Source organism: Mesoplodon densirostris, chromosome 7 (genome assembly GCF_025265405.1).
Source record: "Mesoplodon densirostris isolate mMesDen1 chromosome 7, mMesDen1 primary haplotype, whole genome shotgun sequence".
Lineage (NCBI taxonomy): Eukaryota > Metazoa > Chordata > Mammalia > Artiodactyla > Ziphiidae > Mesoplodon > Mesoplodon densirostris.
The window spans coordinates 116,676,380-116,703,317 of NC_082667.1; the positions used below are offsets into that span (position 1 = coordinate 116,676,380).

The window sequence follows — 26,938 nt, forward strand, 5'->3', positions numbered from 1 at the left end:
GATTCAGTGGTCTGGGAGAACAGCAGAAGTCAGGTTCTTCTCCCCTGCTCTTGAGGGGGAAACAGGAGCTAAGTGCACACACACACCTGAGCTGTGAGCGCTCAAGCTCCCGCAGAAAGTCACCAGTTTTATCCCCTTGCTGCTCAAAGTGAGGGAGGGTCTCCCAGCCCCAGGCTCTTTGTGCCTCTCCACCACTGCCTGACAGCAAATGACCCTTTTAAAGACTCTAGAAGAGCTATCCCGAGCCAGTCAGCCAAGCTGGAGGCTGTGCGGAGAAGCCCTCCTGGGTCCACCGCCTGGGCAGGGTCCTTTTTTTGCATCATCCTGAGACTCAGCTTCTCCTGGGAATTCCAAGCTTGAAAAGGTGATTTGACTCTCACTTTCCACACAAACACAATGTATCTTTATTGAAGTTTGCAAAATAAAAACAAAACCATGCATTTCAAGTTAGTATAAAAAATATCTTCCTTATCCCCTGCCCCAGCAAAACCCAACCAAACCAGCAGGACAGGTTATATTAACGCTGGGAGCTGGAGGGGGAGTGAAGGATGAGGTTAGGTCGGACGGGGTACAGACCAAGGGGGCCTGGAGGACTGGTTGACGGGCGGTCCCTACCAGGCCCTGGGGGATGAGGGTGAGAGGCAGAGGTAGCGATCTCAGCAGCATCCCACTGCAGTCTTAGAGAGAGCCCAGGGCGGGGGCCTTCCTAATCCTAGGTCCATGTCTTCTTCTTCTACCTCCCCGAAGTTTGGGTCTTAACTGAGACTCAGTTTTCCCATAGTAAAGAAAGGTGGGGGCAGAGAACCAGAGGTCTGGAAGGCGGCCACCCTCCCAAAGCTCAGGCCTCTGTGCCAGGGGTGACCCCTGTAGGAAGGAGAGAAGCCAGATGCTCAGCCAGCGAGTGGCTGGGCCATCACACCAGAGACCCAGCCTGACTCTGGGCGGGTACCATCACAGGGACAGCACCCATGCGGCTCAGAGCAGAGGAAGAGACCCCCCCAGCGCTGGGGGATATTGGCTGAGGGTGGGCCCCATCTGTTCGGAGCAGCCTTGGTGAGGGCAGGACCTGACTGGAGAGGCTGGGTGTGGGGCTCAATGCACCAGGCCTGGGAGGGCCTTGGTGTGGCCGAAGGGCTCGTGCCGAGGTAACAGAGGAGAGGGTCCCATTCTTGGAGATTGTGTCTGAGCCCTTGGGCCAGGGCAGGGTCCGGGGAGCGATGGCGTCCTCCCTAGTCATCAAAGAAGCGATAAGAGGTCAGAAGCAGAAAGGGGGAGGGGGAGAGTTCCCACGTGCTTTGTCTTACTCTCACCTCCCCTCTTCTTCAACTCTCCTCTCACTTAAAATCTGCCCACAGGAAGGATGGTTCAGCCACCGCCCAACCTTCCGTTAGATGAGAGCTGCCCGAATTCCCAAGGAGAGCCCTCATCTTGGCAGAGACCAGGGACACTTACTTGATATCGTTGGCTGGCTCCTCTAGGGCCTTGCCCCGGCGTTGGTACAACAAGACCAGCCCAACCAGGAGCCCCAATCCAACCATGGTGCCCACGACAGCTCCAGCAACCACCGTAGCCTCAGGCCCTGGAAAAACCTTGCCGTCAGAGGGGGACTCTCAGCTTATTCCCTGGCCCTTTCCAACCCCACTGCCCCACTGCCCTACCATCACCATACACATTTTCTCTCGTTGTTAAGAAGGTGACTGTCAAGAAGAAAGTGGTCACTGACCAAGCACCTGCATGGACATTTGACCAAGACAAGCTCCTTGTCCTGTTATAATGAAAGGCCTCCTCCCCTCTCTTGCAAACCCACCCCACCCCCCATTGACCAATCTTCTCCCTAACCACACTTACCCCTCACTGACCTGTGCTCACTTTCAGGGTCACATTGCACTGGGCACTGCCCACCTCATTGTGGGCCTTGCAGATATACACTCCAGACATGGAAGTAGAAAGGTTTTTGAGGTTTAAAGATCCATGGATGGCATCTGTGGACACAATTTAGCTGTCAGTCCAGAGATCCTCTTTCCCATGAAAAACATCCTGTCCCTCCTCTGGAATGTCCTCTTTGACTCCCTGGGAGAGACACCCTGGCTCTCCGTTCCCTGAGGGAAGGGGAAGGTGTGACAGCCAGTGTGCTGGGCTCTGCTCCCAGTTGCCTAACTGCTAGCTCAACACCCCTCTCCATTTCCGCCGCTCAGTGTCCCCAAGTGATATCTGAAAGGAGGCTAAAGAAGAAGTGATGCCCAGAAAACCCAAAATCCAATTTTTACTTTTATTTCTGAATGGCAGAGAGTGAGAGAGAAAGGACACTGAGTGAGGAATTAGAAAACCTAGGATCCAGAATTGACTGGTCTTCTCCTTGGGAAGACTGGTCAATTGACTTTAAGAAAGTTACCTGCTGTCTCTGGGTCCCAATTTCTTCATCTGTAAAATGGGGTAATACGACCTACTTGATTGTGTTGAAAGGAATATATGAAATAATCTAATGATTTTAACAGTTAAAGTTTATTGGCTGCTTACTCTGCACCAGAGACTAAGTTCTTTACATGTACTAACTTAGAAAAGTTTCACAACAAACCTATGATGTAAGCTCTATGTAAAAATAATTTTAAAACTTTTACTATAAAAATGGTCAAATAAAAAGTAGAAAGAGGGACAAAATAAAAATCCATATACCCACAACCTAGATTCAACAGTTGCTAACATTTTGCTATACTTATTTCATTTCTCTTTCTCTTTTTTCTGAGACATTTTAAAGTAAATACTTCAGCATGAAACTCCAAAAATAAGGAAGGACAGTATCCTACATAACCACAATACCATTACCACACCTGATAAGTTAAGACTAATTCTCCAAGAGCATCTAGTACTCCATATTAAAATTGTTCCATCGATTATCTCAGTCAAATTGAAAAAAAAAAGTTCCAATTGCCCCCAAATGTTTTTTTATAGCTGGTGTGTTCAAATCAGGGCTATTAATATCCCCATTTTACAGATGAGGAAACAGAGTCACAAAGTCACACACCTAGTGAACGCAGATCTTTCTAGCCCCAGCGCCTCTTGAGTAACCTAAGTCTGCAGCACCTGCCGGCACCTGGCAGGGCCTCTTTCTCCAGCCCCTCCCCACACCCTCCTCCTCCCCCCACCCCGCCAGTGCTTTTCAGCATTGCCTCCCCTGGCACCCCGGTCCCTCTGGTACGTCATCTTTCCTCTACCCCAGCCACACTCTCAGTGTCTCCAGAAGGTCCCTCACCTAAAACAGGTGCAAAGAAGACCTGGGAGGATGGGGGCGACCGCACCCACTGGTATTGGGCAGCGGGCTTACTCCTTGGGGACTGGCAGCTCAGGGTCACGTTGGTCCCCACGTGGGGCACGCCCCGGAGGCGGCAGGATGGAGGAGCTGGAGGAACTGGGGGAGGAGAGACAGGTTAAAAACTCACATCCGGGGGCCAGCGGCTCCCCCTCCCCCGCTCCCACACGCGGACCCCCTGTCACTCTGTTTGCCCCTCCCCCAACCTTCACACTCAGTCATTTGGGGGAGAGACCTGCCCGACCTCCCATGGGTGCCTCTCACTTACCCAGCACATTGAGTTCTAAAGTCTTGCTGCTGTGACCTCGAACAGTGCCTTGACTGTCTTGCAAGTTCACGGAACAGAGGTAGGGTCCGGAGTCTTTCTCCTGGAGGCCCTGCAGCCGCAGTGACACATTCCGGGAGGGCATGGGGTAGACCAGGGATGCTCCAGCTTTGCTTGATGTGACCCCACTGATGTGCGCCAACACCTGGTGGGCGGGCGTCACACCTCCCCATTATTACTTGTCTGCTCTGTGCCCAGGGCTCAGCTAGCCCCGCTCCCCCAAACTGGGGGTCTTCAAATGCCCCTCACCTGCACCACCCCCTCTAACCTCTACCAGCTCTCCATTCACCCCAGTCTCTCGAGCTACCGTCTCCCCGCCCGGGGTGTTCTGCACCAGAGCAGGTCCTGTTCCCCTGGACGCTGTCTCTTCATCTCCCACTTGGGGTGTTTAGAAAGTGGTAAAATGGTTGAGGGATAATGTAAATAGGGGGAAATGTATGAAAGAAACTTAGACAGCAGGGGTAGTGCCAAGAGAAAAAATATCTTTTTCAATTTCTTTTTTTTGAAGATCCCCAGCCCCCCACTGTATAAGTCCTACCCCTGCAATCTAAGTTTCTTTCATACATACCCCCTACTTCTCAACTGACCTCCTGAACACACTTTCTAGGACCTTGCAAGGAGCCCAGCAAATAAGGAGCTCTGAAAATGACGTTTCCTTGGCTTCTGGGTGAATTTGCCTCTGAGTCTTCGTCTGATGTCAGGAAGGAAGATAGGTGAGAGATTGTAGGAGGACATGTACCCTTGCCTCTCAAGGAGGTTATATGGGAGCCGAGGGACAGATAATCATTTGGAAAGAGAAGCGGCCTGTGACAATGTCCAAAGCACAGATAATGTGAAAACAGGAAGATGCTCAACTTTTAAAAGTTGTGTGATACTTGCCCTAACCCTTCCTGTTTCCTATACCCTCAATCCTCACTTTCCCCCTTGCCCGGCAAGTAAAATGCCTCTGCACTTGTCAGTGTTTGGTGTGCTGGATTTCTAGGGGAACCTGGGAAAAAGAGAATTCTCTGGGGAAGCCTCCAAGATCAAAACAAAAATTGAACGGGTGAGGTGGACCTTGCTTTTCCCTGACCCTCCTTCGAGTCAGCCATCCCCTGGCCACCCCTCCCACCGTTGCCCGCTCTTCCCTGCTCCCCACCCCGCCCCCGGCCCCGCCCCACCTCCGGCGTAGCTAGCCTCTGGCCGAGACGATTTCCCTCACCTGGCTCATATTCATATTCTTCCCTTCCAGTAAGAACCATATCACGGTGGGCACCTCCCAAGGCTTGGGCTTGGTCGAAGCTTGGTCCCCGTGCAGGGTGTACCACGCCGGGAGCACCACTTCCGTTCCCTCTACCGCCCGCAGCTTGGTGAGGCCGGCGGGCACGTGCAGCTCCACTTGGGCCCGCGAGGGTGACGCTGGGGATGAGACCGAGGAGGGTGAGCGCGGAGCCCAAGGACCCAGCTCAACGCGGCGGCAGGAGAAGACGAACCTCGCGGGGCCCCGCCCCCGTAGGCCTCGAAGACTGCCCAGGGCCTGTTGGCCTGGGATCCCATTGTCAATTTCACCAGAGCTTCTTCTCCCCAACCTCAGCCCGCTGGCTTGCAGCAGGGATAGGGACCCGTGTCTACGCATTTATTTGTATCCAGAGGCACAGATTTCTGCGCACCAAGAGGAGGAGGGGAGATTTCTAGCGAGAAGGGAAAAACATCCAAGAGGAAGGGAAGAGTTAATACTTTTTATCTACACCCTACGTAGGCCACTTGCTCCCCCAATTTTTCTGGGTGGAAAGGCGCCGGTCAGGATCAACAGTGTTCCCATCTCCTGCGTTCTCAACCAGATGGGCGGAGGGGGGTGGGAGGGTTAATCGGTTACCGATTAACTCCGCGGCTCCTTCTGAACTACTCCGAGCCAGGGAAGCTGGAGTGTCCCAGCGCCCAACCTGGCCCAGTGACTGCCCGTGCTCCCCGGCCTCCCGCTGGGTTCCCACACGTGGGCTTCCCCAGAAAAGTTCCCAAGGGCCCTTTTGGGGCCTAGGGGATCTGGGCGGGTCGCAGGGAATCCTGGCAGAGCTAGAGGAGAATGAAGGTCCCCTGACAATCAAGTACAAAGCAATCAAGTACAGAGCTTGCCTCTGCCTGTGACTGACCTTCAGGAGGTGGCCTGGGATGTTGGTTTCAAGGAGGGGGCTGTCGAATCAAAGCTTGCATCATGGCGCCCAGGAACACTCACTTACTGCCCTTTGGAGAGGCAACGGAGCAGCCAGTCAAAAGCCCTTTGGGGGAATAAGCTTGGGCTTGTCCGTGGCCAGGCCTGAGGATGTTGGCCGACCTAGTCCTAAGCCCTGCTCTCACTGAGGCCCTGAGTCCTCGGCCTCAACACTCTGCCCTGGAGTCTGAGATGCCACCTCTGCGTGGTGATCAGGGGGCCACCGCTCGGACAGCGGCCACGCACGGGTCCGGCTTTCCACCCTGCTAGAGGCCGGCTGAAGGCCTCTAAGGGCCCAGGAGTGGATCCGGCCAGGATGCACACCGCCCCCATGGCTTCCTGGCTGCGTGTCTTTACAGAACCCCAAGCCCGATTCCTTGGCCTTCTTAGCCACCCCCCTCCCCATTTCCTGGCAGATCCCTGTGGGCCAAGCAGGAAACTTGTGCCCGGTGATAAGCCAGAAGACAATGAGGAGGGCGCCGCTGGACCGGAGGCTCTGCAGGCAAAAACAACCTCTGCCTCAAGGAGCCTGACACCCGCTCAGGACCAGCCCGCCGGCTGGGACGCGGAGAGGCCTACGGGTGGTGCAGGCTCTGGCCCAGCCTTTCTGCAGCTCACCCCCAGCGGCCAGACACAGTTCCCCGCCGCCGGAAAGCGGCCGCGGTCCCCGGAGAGGGGTGAGCCGCCTCCTCCCTAGGCCCCCAGCGACCTCCCTCAGGTCCTGCATTTACGAGATCACTTTGCCAAAGGTAGAGGGGTGGTAAATCAATAGTAATGCGGACACACTGGGGTCTGGGCAAAGGCCAGCTAGGAGCTGGAGAGGGCCCCAGGCTTCGCTGCCCTGGTCCGGGGTGTCCGCTGGAGCAGAAGCCCCTCAACTCTTCGGCCCCTTTTGCTCCCAGGTGCCACAGGGAGAGGCAAAGGGGGTGGTTGGGTCTGAGTGAAGGAGACGGGAGCAGCCTAGGAAAGGGACCCTTCTGGCCCACGCCAGACCAGAGTGTGGAGCAGGCTAGAGCGCAGGAGAAGGAAAATGGGCCTGCTCCCCAGGGCTACTATTTTTAGTCTCCCTCTTTCTCTGAGAAACTCCCCCCGCGGGCTTCTCACGCCCCAGGGGCAGCATTGCTGAGCCACCGAGGAGCGAGGGAGCAGAAAGGCCTCGGCGGAGAACCCTGTCGGGCAGAGCCCAATAGAGCCTGTGCCACCCAAAGTGCTGACCATCCCGAGGGCCATTTAACCCTCAAGTGGCCCCCCGGGGGTGGCCGGGTAGGGATGCTGAAGCCTGGGTCTTCAGTATGAAATCTGAGGCTCAGAGTTAGGATAGAAAGAGGACGGGTTGCAGGACAGCTGCCGAAGACACCCTGGCCGCTAACTTGAATTTTTCTCCCTTTCTTCAGAGATCCCCAGCAGGAAGGGGGGTGGGGAAGTTGGGGGTAGAATGCAGAAGGGAAAGAGGTGTTGATGTTGAAGCTGGGACGGGGGGCCTGAGAAGTCAAGGGATCCTGGAGCAGCCCCACCAAGCCTAGAGGGGCTGGTGGTCTGGTCTTGAGCCCCACTTTGTCTGGGGACCCTAATACTTCTTGCCCCAACACCCTTGCAGCACAGACGGGGCTAAAGGAGACACAGGTAAAAGTTAGGTGAGCCCCATCACTGTGGCTGAATTTCACCCTACATCTTTCCAAGCCTTACTTGCCCTGGCGACTTCCAACCTGAGAGAAATGAGGAGTTAAAGCTGACCTGGACAAACCCACCCTTCACCCTCATTCGGGATCCTTGAAGAAAGATGGCAAGAAAGCCTGGGAGGCAGCATGTGAAACAGCTTATAATGAGCTTAGTTCCTGTGGGTCCTTTTCTCCCAGATATTGCACTGGGCCACCCCAGCTCCTGGGCGCTCCTGGAGGCCTTCAAACACTCCTCAAGCACTTGCTCCAAGGAGGGGCCCTTCCTCTCTGACTCAAAGGCCCTCTTCTCTATTTCCTTTGTCCCTTTGGCTCTGGGAGCCAATGGGGGTGGTGGACCTCTTGGGGGGGCGTCACAATTCTGCTCCTCTAGGCATTCAAAGCCCTCCTCCATTTCCTGTGTCCCAAATGACCTCACGGTCGTGCTTTGGGGGCACCTCCCTTGATTCCCAGAGCAGGAAGCAGGAGCGGGGGGGCAAGTGGGAGGATCTGGGATGGAGAATTGAGGTGAAGTGTGTGTGTCACGCCCGGGAACCAGGGAATTCCCCAGGGGCTCTTGCACATCAGTTTGTGGTGGGGTGGGGGTCGGGAGGGGGGCTGGAGTTAAGTCCTTAAGCTCTTTAGCCAGTGTCTCATCCAGCAGCTCAGCTCATCCGGCTCTGCTGGGTGGAGGTGGGGAGTTGGGGTGAGGAATGGTTCCAACAACTCACCCCAGGCGGTGCCCTAACCCTCTCCCCGACCACAAACACACCTCACCCAAAGTGGGAGCTGTTCCCCGAAGCAGTGGGGACACAAGTGATGCCCTAGGTGGGGGGAAGTATAAGGGCGGGGAGGGAAAGAGTCAGAGACGGGAGTCCTGTCCCACCCAGTTCCTCATCAGTGCCCAAAACCACCTCCCTCAGGGTCGGATTCACCCCATCTCTCTCATCTCATGTCCCCTCCAGGTCCAGGGTTTCACTCACCGAGAGTAGTCAGCCCCAGGAACAAACACCGCAGCAAGCTGGTCGCAGGGGACCCGGGCAGGGAAACCATGGCCTTCCCTGGCCCCGACGGAGTCAGGGGCGCCGGCTCCGGGACACACCAAGCGACAGGTGCTGGGGCCGCACGACAGCCGAAGCGGAGGCGGGAGCCGGGCCACTGACACCAAGGACGGCTCTGGCCAGAGTCTGCGTGCGTGTGCCGGCGGGGGGGGGTGGGGACCGACGGGGACTGGGGGCGGGGCACTCGAGGGGGCGGAGAGGTCGCCGTCCTCGCGGGCGGGGCTCGAGGGTGACCCGCCGCAGGGGGACGCTCCTCGCGCTCCGACAGCCGGCGCCCGCGGCCTCCACCGGGTCAGGACGCAGGGTGGGGTCGGGTGAGTCGTGGCGCCCCCACAGCCGGCCGGGGGCAAGGGCAGAAGAGAAGAGCCCTAACTCTCAGACTACGCCATAGCCTTCCCCCTCCGCGAAGTGAGGTAGGAAGGAGGGCCAGGAAGGAAGGGAGGTTTGGGGATTATCCGACGTCCAGGGGCCACCCGCACCCGACACCCTAAGCGGCCGGGGCTCCCGCCCGACCAACCGGCTCCGAGCTTGGGGGTAACGCGTCCTCAGCCTAAGCGGGGAGGAGGGGAGCCGCGTTTTCCCGGGGCCACTGGGGCTCCGCAGTGTGGGGCTTGAGGCGGCGGGAAAGGTCCAGAGTGCCGGCCGCGCGGGCCCGGTTCTGCTGCCCGAAACTACCAATTTCCCAGGGCCAGGGGCGGGTTGGGCCGCGGGAGCGGGCAGGGAGAGAGGCTCAGGAAGGGAGGCGGCCACGCCCACCCCTGCACGTGCCGCGTGGCCCCGAGGCTGCGGTGGAGGATGCGCCGGCGGTGAACCCGAGGACCGTGTTCACCTGTGGCCGGAGAAGAAGGGGCCTCTCAGCAGGTTCTCGGAGACTCCCTAAAACCAAGGCCCGAGGGTCACCCGGAGCTTGCGCCGCAAACCCAAGCAGGGAAGTGACTGGCGCAAGGAAACCCCAGGAGCTGAGCAGGAAACTGAGGAAACAAGATCCCGGTTCCCCGCTTAATTCTGAAAAGCCTTATGCAGACTGGGGAGGAGGGGGCAGCTGCGGGAAGGTAAACTGGACCAAGTCGCTCCATTTATTTATCCCCATGTCTTCGCTGCCTCCCATCCTTCCTCAGGCCCGCTCTGATCCTTTAATTCCCGCTAGATCATGTTCACTGTGAAATTTAATTTAACCGTCCCTCCCCGCGCCAGCCGGTCACGGGCACCTCTGCGCCTCCTGGCGGCGGACCCTCTCAGCTGCTTCTTCCTAGTGTGACCTGCCTGGCTGCTCTTTAAATACCTGCCATGCAGTGGCTTTGAGAAACGGCTATGCAAACACTAGACTGCTCATGCAACCCCTGGAATCTAGTACTTGGCGGTTCAGTGACAGCAAAGGCAACAGGAATAGGTAACTGCTAGTCTCATATCCTTATGCAGGGACCTACAAACTTGGAATTGTCAAGTAGATTGTGTGTGTGTGTGTATATATATATATATGGGGGGGAGGGTGCTGTTGGTTTGGTTTGTCTAGTCTATCACACTCTTTTTTCTTTTTTTTTTACTTTGCTCTTCACTGCAAAGCACCTCTTGTAAACATCCCTCCTTTATTTCCAGGTCAGGCCTAGGTTACCCCAAATAAGTTACTCCTTCCAAAAACGGCAGTACAATGCTCTTGGTTGTATCCCAGGAGCACCAAAGCATCTGATTACAGAGGCTGTGCTCATCCCTATCAAGTGCTACGTAAGGCAGGGAGGGCCTCAACATCCACTCTCAGTAGCTAACTTTCCGGAATTTGCACCCCAAATAATTTACAACATCAGAAGTAAAGATACAAATAAAGATGTGTAGGCAGTGATTCTCTCCATGTGACACTGAAACAGTCCCTTCAGGACTCTTTCACTGCTCTCACCCGATCAAAGAATTTTCTATACTATCTCCTACTCCAGCCACTTCTTTTCTGCTGACCCTGAGGCAGTCAAGCGGTAGAAGTTAGCAGAGCAGTTCTATTACTTTCTGGAAGTTTTTGCTGAGATGCAGTTTAGGGTGAACATTGCTCTCTACCCTTGTGTAAAATGGGAATGTTAGGGCTTCCCTGGTGGCGCAGTGGTTGAGAATCTGCCTGCTAATGCAGGGGACACGGGTTCAAGCCCTGGTCTGGGAGGATCCCACATGCCGTGGAGCAACTAGGCCCGTGAGCCACAACTACTGAGCCTGCGCATCTGGAGCCTGTTCTCTGGAACAAGAGAGGCCGCGATAGTGAGAGGCTCGCGCACAGTGATGAAGAGTGGCCCCCGCTTGCCACAACTAGAGAAAGCCCTCGTACAGAAACGAAGACCCAACACAGCAAAAATAAATAAATTAATAAACTCCTACCCCAACATCTAATAAATAAATAAATAAATATACTTGCTAAATGAATGAATATCATTAAAAAATAATAACAAAATAAAATAAATAAAAAATGGGAATGTTAGTGCAGATGATCTGTGAGTGACCTGAATAAACAGGTTGTGTGCAAGAACTAAGTTCACAGTTTCATATGTTAAGAGACTTGCAGCTCACTAGTGTTTCTCTTGGTCATACCTCATCTTTTATCTCTACAGTATTTTTTAATGCGGATACTTACATTTGAATGTAGTGTCTCCATCCTCCTGGAATCAGTTATAAGGCTTCATTAAGGTCTAAATAGTCTACTTTTTGTTTTTAGAAATGCTCATATAGTTATCTGACACCCTGTCCTCTTTTCTAGATTGTTCTGGCCAAAGAGAATGGATATTCAGTATCAGCAAGGTACTTTCTCTCCAAGTCTCCATTTCCCAGTGCTCAGCTTTGTCCTCTTGCCCCTACCCCTCACCCATCCCAAGCCACATGGTGAAAACACATATTGGATCAGTCTTTGCCATACACTCTGTGCTGCTCACAGTGGTCTAGCAATGCCCTATTCTCAGTAACGACAGGTAGATCTCAGACATCCTCACTAAATGTTCCCAAATGTTCTGCCCCTGCTAAGTAACTAACAGCAGTGAAAAGCGGGATGGGGGAAGAAATGAATGAAGCATAATGTTAGTTTTAGGGCTGATCAGTGGCAAAGTTTGGGGGATGCCATGTACTACTCCTGATGATAATGCTTTTTCCTGCAGCACTTGGCACTAATATTATGAGATTATTGCTACAAAATGGTCAATGAAGCCTCGGTCTTTAGGACTATAATTCCAAGTTCCAAAGAAGAGCAAACTCATGAGAATTTCCTAAAGCCCATACCTACAGCCTGTGTCCAGGGAGAAGAAGGGCTGCACCCAAACATTCCAGGATATTTATTTATACTCTCCCTGAACTAGCACCCACTTTTAGCAACTCACATCAGGAAACAGCCAACTCCATAAACCTAGACTCAAATGACATTAATAAAAGTCATCCCATTGGTTATAAGCTCTCTAGTCACTAGAAAAATAAGCATCAACCAACCAAGAGGTATCAGAATGAGAAAAACCACTGATTTAAGATAACTCAGGTTGCAGGAAAGTACATTTTTTTAATCAATATGCAATTTTACCTTCAACAGTACAGAAAAACGGGGAGAATTATAGCTCTTACCTGGATTTGCAGTCCATTTAGAGTACCCGAGAGATTCTGGGGGAATCATTAAAGATAAATAACCAATCTAACAAGTCCCTGTCATGAGACCAAAGTGACCCTTAACTACCCTACTTAGTAAGGTAGTTCTTAGCCAAGAGTACTAACCTCCAACTGGAGTGCTGGTTGACCCACAGAAATCACTGAAAGATCTAAACGTGATAGTTACCCTCCTAATGGACTGATACCTTACAGTTTCCTATCCTATGGATCACTTAAACTTTTTGTTTGGATGTTTCTATGAGATCTTCTCTCCTTTTTTACAGGAAGTATGATGACATCAATTCTCCACCTGTGCTCCTGAGAGAGCTGCCCCTGATTACTGAGTGCAAAGATGAGGAATGAGAGTCTCTTACAAATTCATGTACTTTGGGCCAAAAGGAATATCCTTCTGTAGTTTTAAAAAGTAGCACAAAATGAAATGTCCAGTGACCTTTGTTACTCTGACAAGAGATAACGACATTGGTCAGTGGGGTACAGAGAGTGAAAGGAAGTGAAGCTGCCCTACTCTGTTGTGTTCATCCCTAGCAGTAAAGTCAGAGCACAGTCCCACTGCCAGTGCGACCGCACTCCGCTACAAAAAGCTCCACTAGTACGCCGAGAGGCCAGGAATTACTTTAATGATTTTTTTTAAAAAAAAGTTTAAATGGCAGCACAACCATAAAGTTGGTACATCACAGAAACAAAGGTCTTTGCAGGCAACACTGATTGGGAATAGCAAAACACTTGATTGGTGAAAAAAATGAAACTCTAAATTATATACAATAGTAGCTAAGGGTAATATTGAAAAACAGTCTTATTTACTGTGACTCAAGATTTAACTTGCCATTATCTATTGCTTATTTATTCAAGGTTGTAAATAATACTTATATAGAGACATAGAGATGTGTAAAAATGAAACATCGTGAAAAAAATACAATTTTTCAATTTCATATGAAACTCAAAGTATAAGTTTTGTCCAATATGGAATGTACCTACATTTGTTTACATCAGGGCTCTAAAATCCATTTAAAAATTGATTTTGTTTTTAAAAAAGAAACAACTGACCCACCATGCAAGTCCGCTGTATAGCTTGCTGGCTCAAAATGAGCATTTTCAGGTGAGGTCTGTTTTTTCTGCCCAAAGTCTATCATGATTTCTTAGTTGTACTGGCCCGATCGTGGAAAGAGTTTCCATGAAGTCTGATGGCAGCATCTGGATGAGGGACAGTCTGGGTAACGGGATGTGGGTAGAGAAGAGAGAGGTAAGAGCCCAAATCCTTATGAAGGATGACATTCAGTTGTTAAATTTTAAGGGGTAGCCAATGGCTTTTTCCAGGCACTCAACTAAAGAGCCAGCGGAAAGAAAATCCCTCTCTACTTCTACAAATTTGATATAGATGGATTTGGGGGAAACTCCAGGATCCACAATACAGTTCTGAGACAAAAACCCATTAATACCGACCCAATCTTTGCTGAAGGTTTTGGTATTTGCTTGGAAATGTAAAAATAAGCATTGCTGCAGAGTCCTGACCTCAGCGATCCCGAGGTAGCAATAGATAATTCGGGTAGGTTCTATTTCCACCTGTAGTGAGGCTTGTGCTGAAAGGGTTTCCAAGTCAACCCGGCCCTCCTTTCCTGGGTCCAGGGAATGTCGCTCCATGTGGGGTGAGGGGGGCCTCTCAATACACTCTTCATAGCCAATGGCGTAAAGGCCTGGGCTTTTGGGAATGCCTCCTGGCAATAAATACTGAACAACGTTCCCACCAGTTGGTTTGGAGTGGGCAATGGGTATCCAGTCAATTTCCATGTGCAGCTCCAGGCACCGCGCTTCACTAATAGTGATCTCCAAAAATTTGTAGTAAACATTTTTCCAGTTCATTTTCTGCACTCGGGTCATGATGATCCGTCCCTCAGGCTTCTCAGAATTGAAGTACTCCCGGAGTCGCTTGCCAAGGGGCACCTGGGAGCTGATCTCAGCATAATGGTAACGGATATCCTCTTTCCAACGGGTGTTATAACCAATTCCAAAAATGGCCAGTTTATTAGAAAGATGAAGCCTTGAAAAGTCTGTCCAGCTCTGAAACAGTTCCCATTTCAACTGTACGGATTCCAAAATCTGTATGATATTCTGCATGATGTCTCTTTTCCTGGAAAGAGAAATAAAAGTCAGATTCTTCAGGTATCTGGATGAGCACTGTCCAGTAGAACTTTCTGCAACGGTGGAAATGCCCTGTGTCTGCGCTGTCCAATGTTAGCCATTGCACTTAAGATGTGGCTAGTGTGAGTGAGGTATTAAGTTTTTAATTAATTTTAAATTACATTTAAATAGCCATAGGTGACTAGTGGCTACCATACTGGACTGTGCAAGTCTAGATAATCATAGTATTAAAATCTGAGACATGCTCACCCTTAGGAAGTTCCTAGGAACTAGTGAAAAACTGCTTTCCATTACTTCTAAAGTCTGGCTGTATTCCACTGAGTAACTATTGATACATAAGACCCTAGGATTTCAGAAACCAAGGATCATGTACTTTTTAAAGTGGCTATTATAGTGCATATGATGACCTTCAGACCTAACTACCAAAAGCAGGTGAAGGATGCTGTATTCAGAAAAGTAACCAGGAGGTATCACTTAAAGGAATGAACACATTAATTTCTAACCTGGAAATTCTGAAAGTTCAATAAGTTTGGCCCATACACGTTGGCCATAGGAAAATATACAACTGATTATGACTATTGATCTGATACAAAAACATGAAAAAAGGGCATTTTCTTCTATTTGTCTGAAATACATTACTACTCCCAAATTTAAAAGAACTGTCAGTTTAGCACAGAATTAAGATCTTAGAATTCAGATGAAAAAATTCCATTATTAAGCTTCAGTTTTAAGAGAAAAAAAATTCCAGATAATGAATTGAGATTTTTCTAAAATATATTTTATAAAGGGAAGCAAAAGTATAGAAATTATTTCAATTTTGATTTGGACAGTTAACAGAAGAAGACAAAGTACAGGGAAATTCTTGTTTCACATGCTGCTTAATTCATGTAATTCCAACGGATACTTCATGATGATTCGTACATTTATATGAGGATATTTGTTTCTCAGGTAGGGTACAACTTTGATATTGGAAGACTGAAGTTTGTTAAATATCAACTTAGCAACAAACAATTACACTCGACATCAATCATAGGTTTAAGCTACAAAAATACTCAACTACCACACTCACATACAATCAAACACAGGCAAGAAAAGAGGGTGTAATGGTGGTTTGCTAACAGCTTTTTGGAAGGAGACAGATCCTGGAAACTTTATTCTTAAATTCTCATACCTTCTGGAAGAGCTTTTGGAACAAACTGGGGAATCTTCCACATAGTCATTCTCTCTTACTTTCCTTGATTTTCTTTTCAAGATGGCAAAGAGCTAATGTTTTGTTATCAGTTGCTTCTTGAACCAAAGACTGCCCTGGACTTATCCTCCACACTTTAGTTTGTCTTGAAAGCTCCTCAAGTATCTAAGTGGCCATCAGGATGAAATCACTGCATTTCTGGAGATTGTTTCTCTTCTCAGAGTACACGAAAGCACTCGATCACTTTTCTAATATTTAGATTGTGGTGCTTGTGAGGCTAAGACATAGGACCATGTTTCTGCATGGGTCAATGCTTTAAAGAAAAATTATCTTTCATAGCTACCATTCTTCCCGTCCTCTTTTAAAATATTTTACTGATCTCAAGGAGGACTAGGCTAAGGAGGTGGGGTGGAGGGCAGAGCTTTTTGTCTGTTTTGCTCACTGCTGTATTCCTATGCCTGACATACAGTAGGTATTTGATAAATAAGTGCTGACTCTTCTTCGTGGGTGAGGGGTGGTATATCTGACTACAGGCTGTATCAGCTAGTTCAGGCTAATCCCACTTAAACTTAGAAGGAAAAGATCCCGTGCCCAAATGAAGTTATTTTATTCAGCACTGTCATAGCCCTAAACCATCAATAAGGAACAGTTCTGAGGAAACTGCTGCACTGGGAAATGAACTGTCTCTTAGAACCCTCTCACCCTGTGAGCTGAGACCTGGAGAAGAGGCAGCCACACACGACATTTCTGCAGAGCCTGTCAGTTTCCTGCCCCACTGATCTGATCTCGGCCTGAAGCTCCCTGGGCTCAAGCCTCAGATGAGCTTTTCACAGCTATGGAGCACAATGAGAACTAGATCCGGTTATTTAAACAGTTCCTGAGAACTATCTGTTGTGTTTCTGAAGCTCCAACCATGGGAAAAGTTCAGGGGGTCTGAGATTGGTGACACCAATTCTGTGAAGCTTGAGTTCATCCCTAGTTACGTCAATTGGGCCTCCCCTGTAGTTCCTAAGCACTTGCTTTTTGAGTCCCAAAATGGAATATTATAAGGAACTTAGGTGTCCTTCTGGCCCTCCTATCATTTCACTTAACCCCAGACAAACTCTGGGCCCTGTGACTTATCTTTGTATCTTATTTAAACATCCAAACACCACATCCACACACAGGAAAAAACCATAAACACGCTTATTTTCATATATTTATTTCTTCTTGTTGTATACAACATTCTCAACATTTTGGATTAACCACTGGAAAACTTAGGCTACAAAGATGAGGAAGAACAACTGGACATGCTCTCTCAGTGGCACGGCTGTAACTCTCAGAGCATGCTTCATTACAGCAAGACTTTTGTCATTAAACTTAGGTAAATACACTTTGTAGAAAGGTGGAACATCTACTTACTGTGCTTCTTCAGAAGACTCTTGTTTTATTTTTAATGTTCTCTTTGTGACAGGTATTTCATCTGAAAAACAGAGGTTTTGAAAAAAGTTATATTTTCCTAAGTGGTGCATACATTTATGTAGCCAAGTAGCTACATGTCTACTGTTTGTTCCATACTTTCCAATGCGAGAACTTAATTCTAGTGTCAAACACTGTCCAATGCCAGATTTATAAATATAACTCTTACATAATGAGATGCATACATTTACATGCAAGATCAGAAACCAGCTCTACAAGTATAAAATTCTTCAAGGTCACCAGTGGATTTCTAGCTAGGAGCCTAAAGCTTAATTTCATGGCAAACATGATTTTTAAAGGAACGAGAATGAAAATAATTCTGTTCTATTTAGACTTTCTATGTAGGTTTTAGAGAGCAATTATTTCCCTAATATCAGGATCAATATATACTATGCATGTTATTTTTTTCCCAAAGGTTTAGGTGACTTAACTCTCTCCAGCAAGACCAGAGTTAGAGGATGCCAGAGTAATTTAGACCTCAGTACCGTTTTGAAATTAAGAGGTAGTGATCACTTAGCATCTGTCCTTTTTATTCTTGTAGTCATCAAATTCTCTCTCTTACATTGTGTTACTCTTACAGTTTTATAACCTCTTTCTTCACTCCCTCTCTCTTCTGATATTTGAGAGATTTTTTTTAGACGCAGCATTCACAAGAAATATTAACATTTAATCCTTTTTCTTTCGAATTAAGCCTTTCTCTATCATCAGGAGTTCTGTAAAATAGTGCCCATTGGCTTTTGTCTTAAGCTAGGGAGGCACATTTATAGTACCAATCCTTGGGGGCTACCTGAGTATTTCACTGGAGAGTGAGAACATTTACTTGTAAGTGAGCACTCATTACACAACGTGCTATGAATGTACAGAGGTTGCAGCAGAAACTTGATTAGTACTTGCAAATTATGAAAACTAAAATTGGAGCATGTACGGAAAAGAAAAAAGAAAAACAACTACATATACCCTCTTACTTAGTCCACACAAGTTTAGATTTGATGGCCGAGTTTTGTTTTCCATTTTTAATGTGAAGACTGGGAATAAATCATTCCAGCTACTGTTGGGATGGGATCCTTCACAGAGTTTGAAGGAGTATGATCCCTGATAATGTTCAAATATCAGCTCGTTTCAAACCAAGGCTTCCCTTCATTGATTATTCAGACTGAAGCCTAGAAAGGGATCTTTTGCAAATCACAAACAGGAAAAAATAAAGTATTTGGGATAAAGGAAGGAAAAGACAGTTATATCTATACCAGTCGAGCCAAGAGTCAACACTCTTAGCAGTCATCTTAGAACTAAGAGGTGCAGGATATTTTTAATTGCGTAGCCTGTCACTGAGCTTCCTTGTGCAGCTCAGCATTAGGAATTCTTCTGTGTCTTTAGGAATTTTGTGGAACCCAAGTCACTAAGCACTAGGCTGGTAGTTTAAGGATACCCAAATTGCCCCCAGTAGACTGGCTATATGCATTGTGCTGTCAGTGAGAATGGTATAAGATATTACAGATATGAAGTACCTGTGCACATATAAAGATATGTATATGCACGTGCACGTGCGTGCACACACACACAAGTAACATAGATACTGGCTCTCTTACCCAATTCCTGATCTGTTGGATAGCCGTGGAGATCCTGACTGTGGTTTCCCCAGTCCTCCTGTGAATACTCCTCCATAGTGCTGCCATCTGACTCCAGCTCCTGGTACAAGCCACTACTGTTAATAAGTACAGGCTGGCAGGGCTGAGCATCCCATCCTCCCTGACCAAACACCTGTTCCAACTGTTCAAATGTGTAACTGCTCTTTCTTTTCCCAACACCATGTTCTTTCACCCGACTGTAACACCTGCGAAGGGTCTAAGACACAAAGTCTTTTGTTATTCCTTTAAAGCTGTACTTCCTCTTCCAGGTACGGACCACAGATATTAATTACTATTAGACAGACACAGACAGACAAACACAGACACATTGTTACAGGAATGCTAGATTTTAAATTCATGATTATATTAGAAAAAAATACTAATTTAGCATTTACTCAAACATGTTATAATTCAAACAATTACTTTGCAATTAATTATCCATTAAACAACAAGAAACATTACAACATTATTGCATGTGTCCCATACACGTATTTGTACACCCCCACCCCCATTTTAAAAGAGTAAGGGAAAAAAAAAGGAAAACAAGAAATACCAGCCAGCCAATAGGATGCACACCTGCCACAGAAAAGAAAGAGCTGCTATTTGTGCCCAGAATTTGGAAAAAGTGAGGGGGGGGGGAGGACAGAAAGAAGAATTTCCCAAAGCAAAGAATATAACCTTCCTTACCCTTGATTAAGAAGGAATACAGAGTAAAAACAACTGCCTAAACAAATCAGCTGGTAAAACTTGTTACTTACATAGTCCATAATCTTTACTAACTCACTCTGTCTTTGGGGAAGTTGCTAAAATTTAAAAGAGATCAAATCAATAATGCTACAGACTTCCAGTCTCAAACATCAATTATCAAGAAACAATACACTAATACCTGCATCTAAAAATTAGCCAGTGATAATACTAGTCTATTCTACCAACTCAAACTGCCAGCCAAACACACCAACAAATGAAGCCAATAATTTCCTTTTCGGGGGGAAGTGAGGTGGAAGGGTGTTATTTCACTTCTTTTTCATGGCACACAGCAAATATCATTATGCAAATCCACAGATAAAACCTGGATAGTTTTATTATCTTGCACAACCCTTCAACTTGCTTCGTGGTCCTCTAACGCGTATTTCTGATGATTTCCTTAGTTTCATGGTACATCTTATGCTACCTTACACGACATTTCAAAACATAAATCAAGGACTTAGTCCCCGTCCTTGGGCCTTTAGTTCCCAATTTAGTTTAGTTACATTCGTCCTCTGTCCCATCACTGTCTCCTTTTTTTCCTTCTGCTCTCCTCTCTGCTTTACTGGGTTTTACTCTGAGGATTTTCGTGACAGACAAGACCCTTTTTCTCTGGTGGCTCCAAATACTTTCTAACTTAGCTGTGTCAAACAAGTTCACCTCAGGCTTACTTTACACACATTAGCCAGACTATAAATTTCTCCTGAATGTGAGATGACCCTCCATAAACCAATATGTCCTCTATTCTCGCCAAACAAAAACAACTCTGAATAATCTTTATCGGGCCTCCTCGGAAGTTCAGTACCTTTAAATCGCAGTTGATAAACTACAGGAAGATACCCTGTCAAATACTTTGCAGATCTGTCCCTCAAGGCCAGAAATCCAGATGGGCAAAAGGAATAATAAACATAAGACACGGATGATGATCTCCCTCTGACACAAGCAGAGGAGTGACTAGAGTCACCCCGTCCTAAAACCAGCCAGCCTATCACCTGCCTCATTCTCCCTTTCTGGAGATTTTTTCTGGTGCCTCAAATGATGCCTTAAAGAAGTTAGGTTTCTGCCACACTTTAATTAGCGTTCCTCCTCTCTCTTTGTAAAGGAGAGTCACAAGTACGTAACACACAACTTTCTGGAACAAATCAGAAATGAACCTGGGAAACGTGTGATGAGCGACCCTTCCAATGGAAGGAGACAAATGCCTGCAGCAGATCTCATCTGACTTCCTACACACTCCCCTTCCCGGTGCCCTCTGCCCTCCCCCCAGGGACTGGAATTTGAATTGCAAACGTCTCCTATTTATTTTTATCTCACAATGTCTACTTTCTGCCCTCCAAGAGCACCCCAGCCACTCTTCTCAGCTCCTCCAAGGACCGTAAATGGAGAGTCCCAGCCATGTCCCTGTCACCCTTCCAAGGCCATAAATGGAGATGGAAACCATGCCACTGCTCATTACTTACTGGCCGCCTAGAGAAAGGCATTCAGCACACAAAAGAGCCCAACTGGATCTCTCACGGAGGGTTATTTCAGAAGCCAGGGAATAAAACTAACATTCCTTTGAAGGAAGGGGCCACACTTAGGACGTGACCTAGGCATAAGCAAAGCCACCAATCTTTGACACTATATATGGTGGGAAACCACAGAAAAGATTTACTTTCTCTGAAACCACCGAATCGAGCTTAAAATTTCACTTGGCTTGTGTAATTATGAATAAGCAAACTAGAAATATCTAAGGGTTCTAGATATGGAAGAATAATCAGATGATATATTTTATATTTCATCAAAAAAGCCTGACAGATCTTGCCACCTCTTACTTTGTAGTGTACTTTTGAAATACACTTTAATAGTGCAATATGCTGATATGTAAAATATCTATTAGGGGTCTGAATGCAAAATGTTTGGTAACTCCTAAATCCATATGATAGGTATCTGATGTATTGAAAGATTTCCAAATTGATTTTAACTCTCTCAAGACATAAATATACAAAAGACGTATCTTCTGGATTCAGTAAAGACCACAGATCCAAGGAGAGGCTGTTTAAGTAGCACGTATCAACTAAGAAAAAAAAGCAAGAACTTAAACATCAGCTTGACTGCTACTATAAGAAACACTGGGATTTAGATAAATGAGAGGGACTTTGGAAATGGATAAAAAGGACATATGGAGACCTTCCACTTCTTATCATCCATAATAAATCAGAAAAGGTTACACTTTCCACACTCTACATGATTAACCAAAACATATAATTGATTGTGTGTCTCTGTCAACAGTCCTAAATAAATCAACTTAACACCTACTGTAAATCTTAGATTAAGATAATGCTCTGGAATCTAGGAAAAATGAAGTCTTGCCTCCCATTTTGGACAGCCATACCAAACCCAACAAGAACCTCAACTCAGCTTCCTTGGAGAACCATTTCCTGTTCAACACAAAATCCTTGTTTCTCTTCCTTCTTCCTTTACCTCACTCATCTTAGAAATTTATAGTCACTTAGCTCTAGCAATTTTTTAAAAAATTAAGATCTCAGAGGGGAAAGAATTTGCTTAAAATTATTAAAGACTATTCTAGTCACAGTGTAGAAGAACACTTTCCTTATTGTCAGGAATGTCCATGATAAATCAGTATTACTGTCTCCTCCCTGGGACAAGAGCTATGAGATAATACTATATCCTGAGTGAAGTTATAAGGATAGAGGTCAGGAGAAGTCAAAAAAATCTGAACAGAGGAACTAAAGTACAGGAAACAACCTGACCAGGTGGTCAGATCAGAGAAGTCCAAAGGTATTTGATGTGGAAGAAATGCCAAGTGAATGCTTGGTAAATCCACCATGCCAAGTGTTCAATGACTAGGAAAGGAAAAGTACCACAGGAAAGACGTGAAAGACGTCCCATTACCAAAGCAGGGAGAAAAATCAGATGGCTGACAACTGACAATTTATAGACAGAGGGAAAGTTTTGCCAAAGTTTAAGATTACAGTGAAAGAAAATGAGAGAATAAAGATGACATTCATTGTGGATGAACGTAAGGGGAGTCTGGAGGTAGGGGATGGGGCAGGTAAACAAAGGCAGGAGTTTTAGATTGGCAGGATTGGGGGTTTAACGGCAGCAATGCAGAGAAAGACCCAGGGTTACAGTACACGTAACATTAAATACAGTGCACAATGCAGCTATCTTGCCAAAGTAAGTAAATCCAGTATTGGGTTGTATAAGCAGAGGAATCACATGTAAGCTATGAAGGTGGCTCTTCCTCTCTATTCAGCACCGGTGAGGCCACAGCTGGAGCACAGCATTCAGTTCTGGGCATCGAACCAGCTACAAGAGAGGGAAATTGTAGAGTTCAGAAAAGGGCAAATAAAATAATGAAAGGCTTGGAAAATAAGATCTTTAAGTAGGGCCAGTGGTTTCATCAAAGCCCTTCCTGACATTATATAAGCTACTTTGGGGGGTAAAAATAAGGTTTCTTTTGTTTCAGTGTCCTCCAATCCCTCCTTCGACTTCCAAGAAGTAGGAAGAACAGAATTCTTCCCTGGTGTGGCAAAGTAGGAAGCAAGCTAAATAAATCATATGAGCATATGCCAACCAATTCATACAATCATAAAATCATCACCATGACAAAACCACTGTTCTAACAGAACTGTCTGTCGATGGAACAGGGTATATAACAGGGAGGAACAGAAATAAGGCATAATTGCCATATAAACGTGTTGTTTAGAAAACACCGGCATGATCAGTCTAAGATGTCAGATGAAAATAGTCACACTGCAGGGAGGACAGCTTAGTTATAACAGCAGGAAACGGTGTTATAAGAAAAAACAAGCAGTGAAACAGATTTTCAAATGTAGTTGTCAAACTGGCCATACTAGAAATGACTTACATACTATGGTTTATCTTAACCCTCTGCCAACTAAATATGATAAATTTAAAATTCTTTAACCCAAATGATTAAATAAAGAATACACTTATTTGCAAACAAAGTCTTAAAAATCACATATGATATTCCATAAGAGATAGGGGAAATTACACTGGGAGCAAATCTCCAGTGACTGTTTATAAGTGTTAGGAACAGTACCTCAGCCTAAGCAGATGTGTACTGCAAAGCAAAAGAAGCCTTTGTGAAATAGATCTATCCTCCTCCTTTCAACTAAAGCTACTGCTTTACTGTGTTGCGATTAGTTGCTCTTAGTTAACTGAGGCAACAGAACAATACTGAGTTTATTTCAATATCTCTAAGAAAGATTCAACATTTCTTAAATTAGTTTTATTTTCTGTGAGCACAAAGGCAGGGGAAAAAAAAAACCTGAAATGGCAGACAACTGTAAAAACATTTCTGCAAAGTTAAGAGGGACATTAAGGACATAGTATAAATTACTATATATATTTTGGACGCAGAGCTGTAACTAATGATGAGGAAGTCACTTAAGGTGAAATCCATCTGGGGCCAGTAGCAGCTTTACTACCTGCTTTCTTAGGTTTTCTGTACATTAAAAATTTGGCAAACTGACTTGCCAATCACCTAATCCTTTAAAACCAACCTAAATCCTTTAAAACCAACCAACCAAAAACCCCAACAGAGGAAAACCAAAACCAAAAACAGCACTTGTTTCACACTCCCCGGTTCTTAGTGCTACAGAAGTTTTGGCAAGTGAGAAACCTTTTTATTCTTAAGATTTCCTTTTCCTTTTCCACTCCAGAGCAGAGGTTCTTAACTTTTCTGAGTCCTGGATTCCCTCCCCAGAAGAACACACATACAAAACTGTTCCACACAATGTCAAGGGGAACATGGACTCTCTGAAGAGCTCATACAAGAACCTTCGGTTAAGAAACTCAGCTCTATGCCATGTGGTTGTTTCTTCCATAAAAAAATATAATAGGTATTAGTCAGAAACCCTAAAATGAGGTAGACTTAGTCTGTGTCATAGGTTTTACAAGAGAGTCTGGAGACTGGGGCCAGTTCAAGAATAACTTCTCCAGTTTCCTCAGTATCCTGCTCATTTAGATAAAGCAGCATTAATATTTCCTTTAAGAGGTAAATTAGCAAAATTCCCATTTCTTGAAAGAAACAATTTCTATCAGTAAAAGCATACAAGGATATCAACTTACTCTTCACAAAAATATAGCGCTTTTTTTCTACCTGCTGGGGAAGAAATGTTTTTTCTGAAGTGGCAATTAAACAATAATAAATGATTCATAACATGTTGATCACCTGTTCCAGTTGTATCACATAGTACTTGATCATTCACTCTCTGATTAAGTTATCAATAGAGATGCTATATAAATTACCTGAGGTAACAACTTAGGGAAATGCACACACCTAGAAACAAGTATAGGAAAGTAAGTCTTGACTACCTTCCTTAGTGGATAATGGCTAAGCCTTAACATTTCCCCATTTTAACACTGCCTGAAGACTAAAGGGACTCAGAGGAATAGGCAATGTCTACACTAATTCAATCCTTAACTCAATGGGATCAAAATCTGATCCATTATTCCACTGAAACTGTCATGGTCAGCAATGCCTTCTTAATTACTAAGAACAGTGGTCCTCAAACTTTGTCCTGAACTCATTTGACTTTCCTGCAGCACTTAATACCATTCATTACCTATCTGTGTCACCATCCTTGCCAAGTGCCTCTTTTGTAAAACTTTCTGTAATACACTCATTGACAGAGAGTGGGTGGAGCTGCCCAACGCTCTGATAGCAAACCAGGTTCCAACCTCCAAAACATTACAGAAGTTTTGAATGGAAAAGAACTTTAGAGATCATCTAGGTCTAATTAACAAATGAGGAGCCGAGGCCCCAAGACAAGTGAGTATTCCTTCAAAAGGGATTTGCATAGAAAAATTACCAAATGCCACTCACAAAATGTTACTGTATCCTAAGAAAGCTATTCCACTAGACTGTAAGTTCCATGAGGCAGGGGTTATGTCTGCCTAGTTCGCTGTTTCCCGGAGCCCAGAATAGTACCTATCACATAAGAATTGTTCAATATATATTTATTAAATGAATTGAGGTAATTTGAAAGTAGTAAATCACTACCAAGAATATCAACATTTTTTTAGCAAAGAAAATCAGGAAACTCATCGGTTAACCACAACGAGGGATTATATTTATAAAAATCAATAAATCCAAGGTAGGTAGGACTCCTAAAACCTTTTGAAAAAAGCAGGAGCCCTAAAGGGTATAAAACAGTTACAGCTATAATTAGCAAAGCAAATTAATTTGTTTGTAACAAAGGAGGACTAACAGCAGAGGGCAAGGCTATTTTAAAATATCTACCATGTTACACTTTCTTGGGGGGGGGGGGCAGGCGGGATTACCTGCCAAATGGAACTCTGTAACCCTGTCCAAATTTTATTATTTCTTATGCCTTACAAATTAAATAAATAAAATATTCAAGAATATAATATTCTTTGACAGTAGTTCTGTCAAAGATAGAAAAGGAAAAAAAGATTCAATTGCTTCCTGGATTTTAACAGGGTCAGACAGAAGAATGACCACCAGAAACCAAGAGCTCCTGCCTCTCGGGAGCCTTAGTCTTTGTGGGGACTGTCCAGGATTGAATTCCATCAGCTGCACTTCATCCCCAGTCTGCCTCTCAACGACTCACTTTTGTGTCTATAACTGGTCAGTGTGTCTTCATGAGGGAGAAATACTTGCATAGAACAAATCATTCAGGAAGTTTTGTTCTCAGTGAGTATCAACTCCTAAGCTTTCTAGCTTCCTCCATGCTAGGAGCTGAGGGTCTTAATCCATTCAGATTATGAAGAAAAAAGCCCTCAAGGAGGACAATACTAATCGCCAGAACCAAATACCTTTCGTTGCTCAAGGAACTATACTTGCATGGCCATAAAGCTTTTAACTCTACTCTGTATGTAAATCATACAGATACTCATGCAAAATCTCACATTGGCAGCAATACTAGATAAGCTATACCTAGTATGTATGGTCATGTTTAAGGGCTTCTTTGGGATACAAGAACCCTTCTAGACACCTTCAAGGGCTTCTCCATTTAGAACAAGACAGGTAAAAATATTAGGGTTTACTGAACTACTTAACTATTTCAGACAAAAGCAGCAGGTAGTCATCAAGCACAGTCAGATAACACTATGTATCTAGAACTTTCCACCTAAAAGGGAAAAGAAATCAGTTGTTTGGTAAAGCACTGACTTGAATTAGAGGTTATTTTCATCTGATCTCCTATATTACCTCTGACGTTGCTACATTAGCATCTCTGTTGAATCTTTTCTCAGTACTTCCCATCCCACGGCACCACCTAGAAGTAGTATTTGGATGATATTAAAATGGTAACTTTTATTAGTATGTGAGAACTAGAAAACACACTCAAGAGAATTACCTAAAATATATCTAGGATAGCAGTGAGAGCCATTCATCTTTAAAGTCCTGCCATACAAACACCCTGCATCACGCACTGACTGTTCTGTAATCAGCGGTGTCTAAAGGTTAGGCATTACACGTGCACACATGCACACACATTCCAAAAATCCTCACAGACCTTTATCGTTACAACATTGTATAGCTTCCCAAACACAAAGGTACTTTCTTATACTCATGAGACCAATGTTTATGTAGAGCAGGCTCACCCCTGAAATAGGTCACTTGATTCCTTTCATATG

The 26,938-nt window shown here is 45.8% G+C and overlaps 2 protein-coding genes across 8 annotated transcripts in view; both read right to left on the minus strand.

The window, feature by feature from the left end:
- Positions 1-380: 380 nt before the first annotated feature.
- LOC132493749 (endothelial cell-selective adhesion molecule-like) lies at positions 381-8,643 on the minus strand. Its single transcript, XM_060104536.1, has 7 exons — positions 8,459-8,643; positions 4,834-5,030; positions 3,576-3,777; positions 3,251-3,406; positions 1,860-1,982; positions 1,453-1,579; positions 381-1,229 (listed from the first exon to the last, which is right to left on the minus strand). Exons 1-7 carry the CDS (start codon positions 8,526-8,528, stop codon positions 914-916), a joined length of 1,191 nt encoding a protein of 396 aa, XP_059960519.1. The 5' UTR covers positions 8,529-8,643; the 3' UTR covers positions 381-913.
- Positions 8,644-12,072: 3,429 nt separating this feature from the next.
- Positions 12,073-26,938, minus strand: part of MSANTD2 (Myb/SANT DNA binding domain containing 2) — a 29,260-nt gene continuing 14,394 nt past the window's right edge. Inside the window, exons 2-5 of one of the 7 annotated variants that reach the window (XM_060105082.1) lie at positions 18,696-18,779; positions 18,524-18,623; positions 16,881-16,941; positions 12,073-14,279 (exon numbers count right to left, since the gene is read on the minus strand). In XM_060105082.1, the coding sequence (XP_059961065.1) occupies positions 13,427-14,279; positions 16,881-16,941; positions 18,524-18,623; positions 18,696-18,779 (1,098 nt within the window). In that variant the 3' untranslated portion in view covers positions 12,073-13,426. Of the gene's footprint in view, positions 14,280-16,880; positions 16,942-18,523; positions 18,780-22,528; positions 22,619-26,938 lie in introns of those variants that run through there. The other 6 variants (XM_060105084.1, XM_060105081.1, XM_060105083.1 and 3 more) reach the window with 6 other exon arrangements.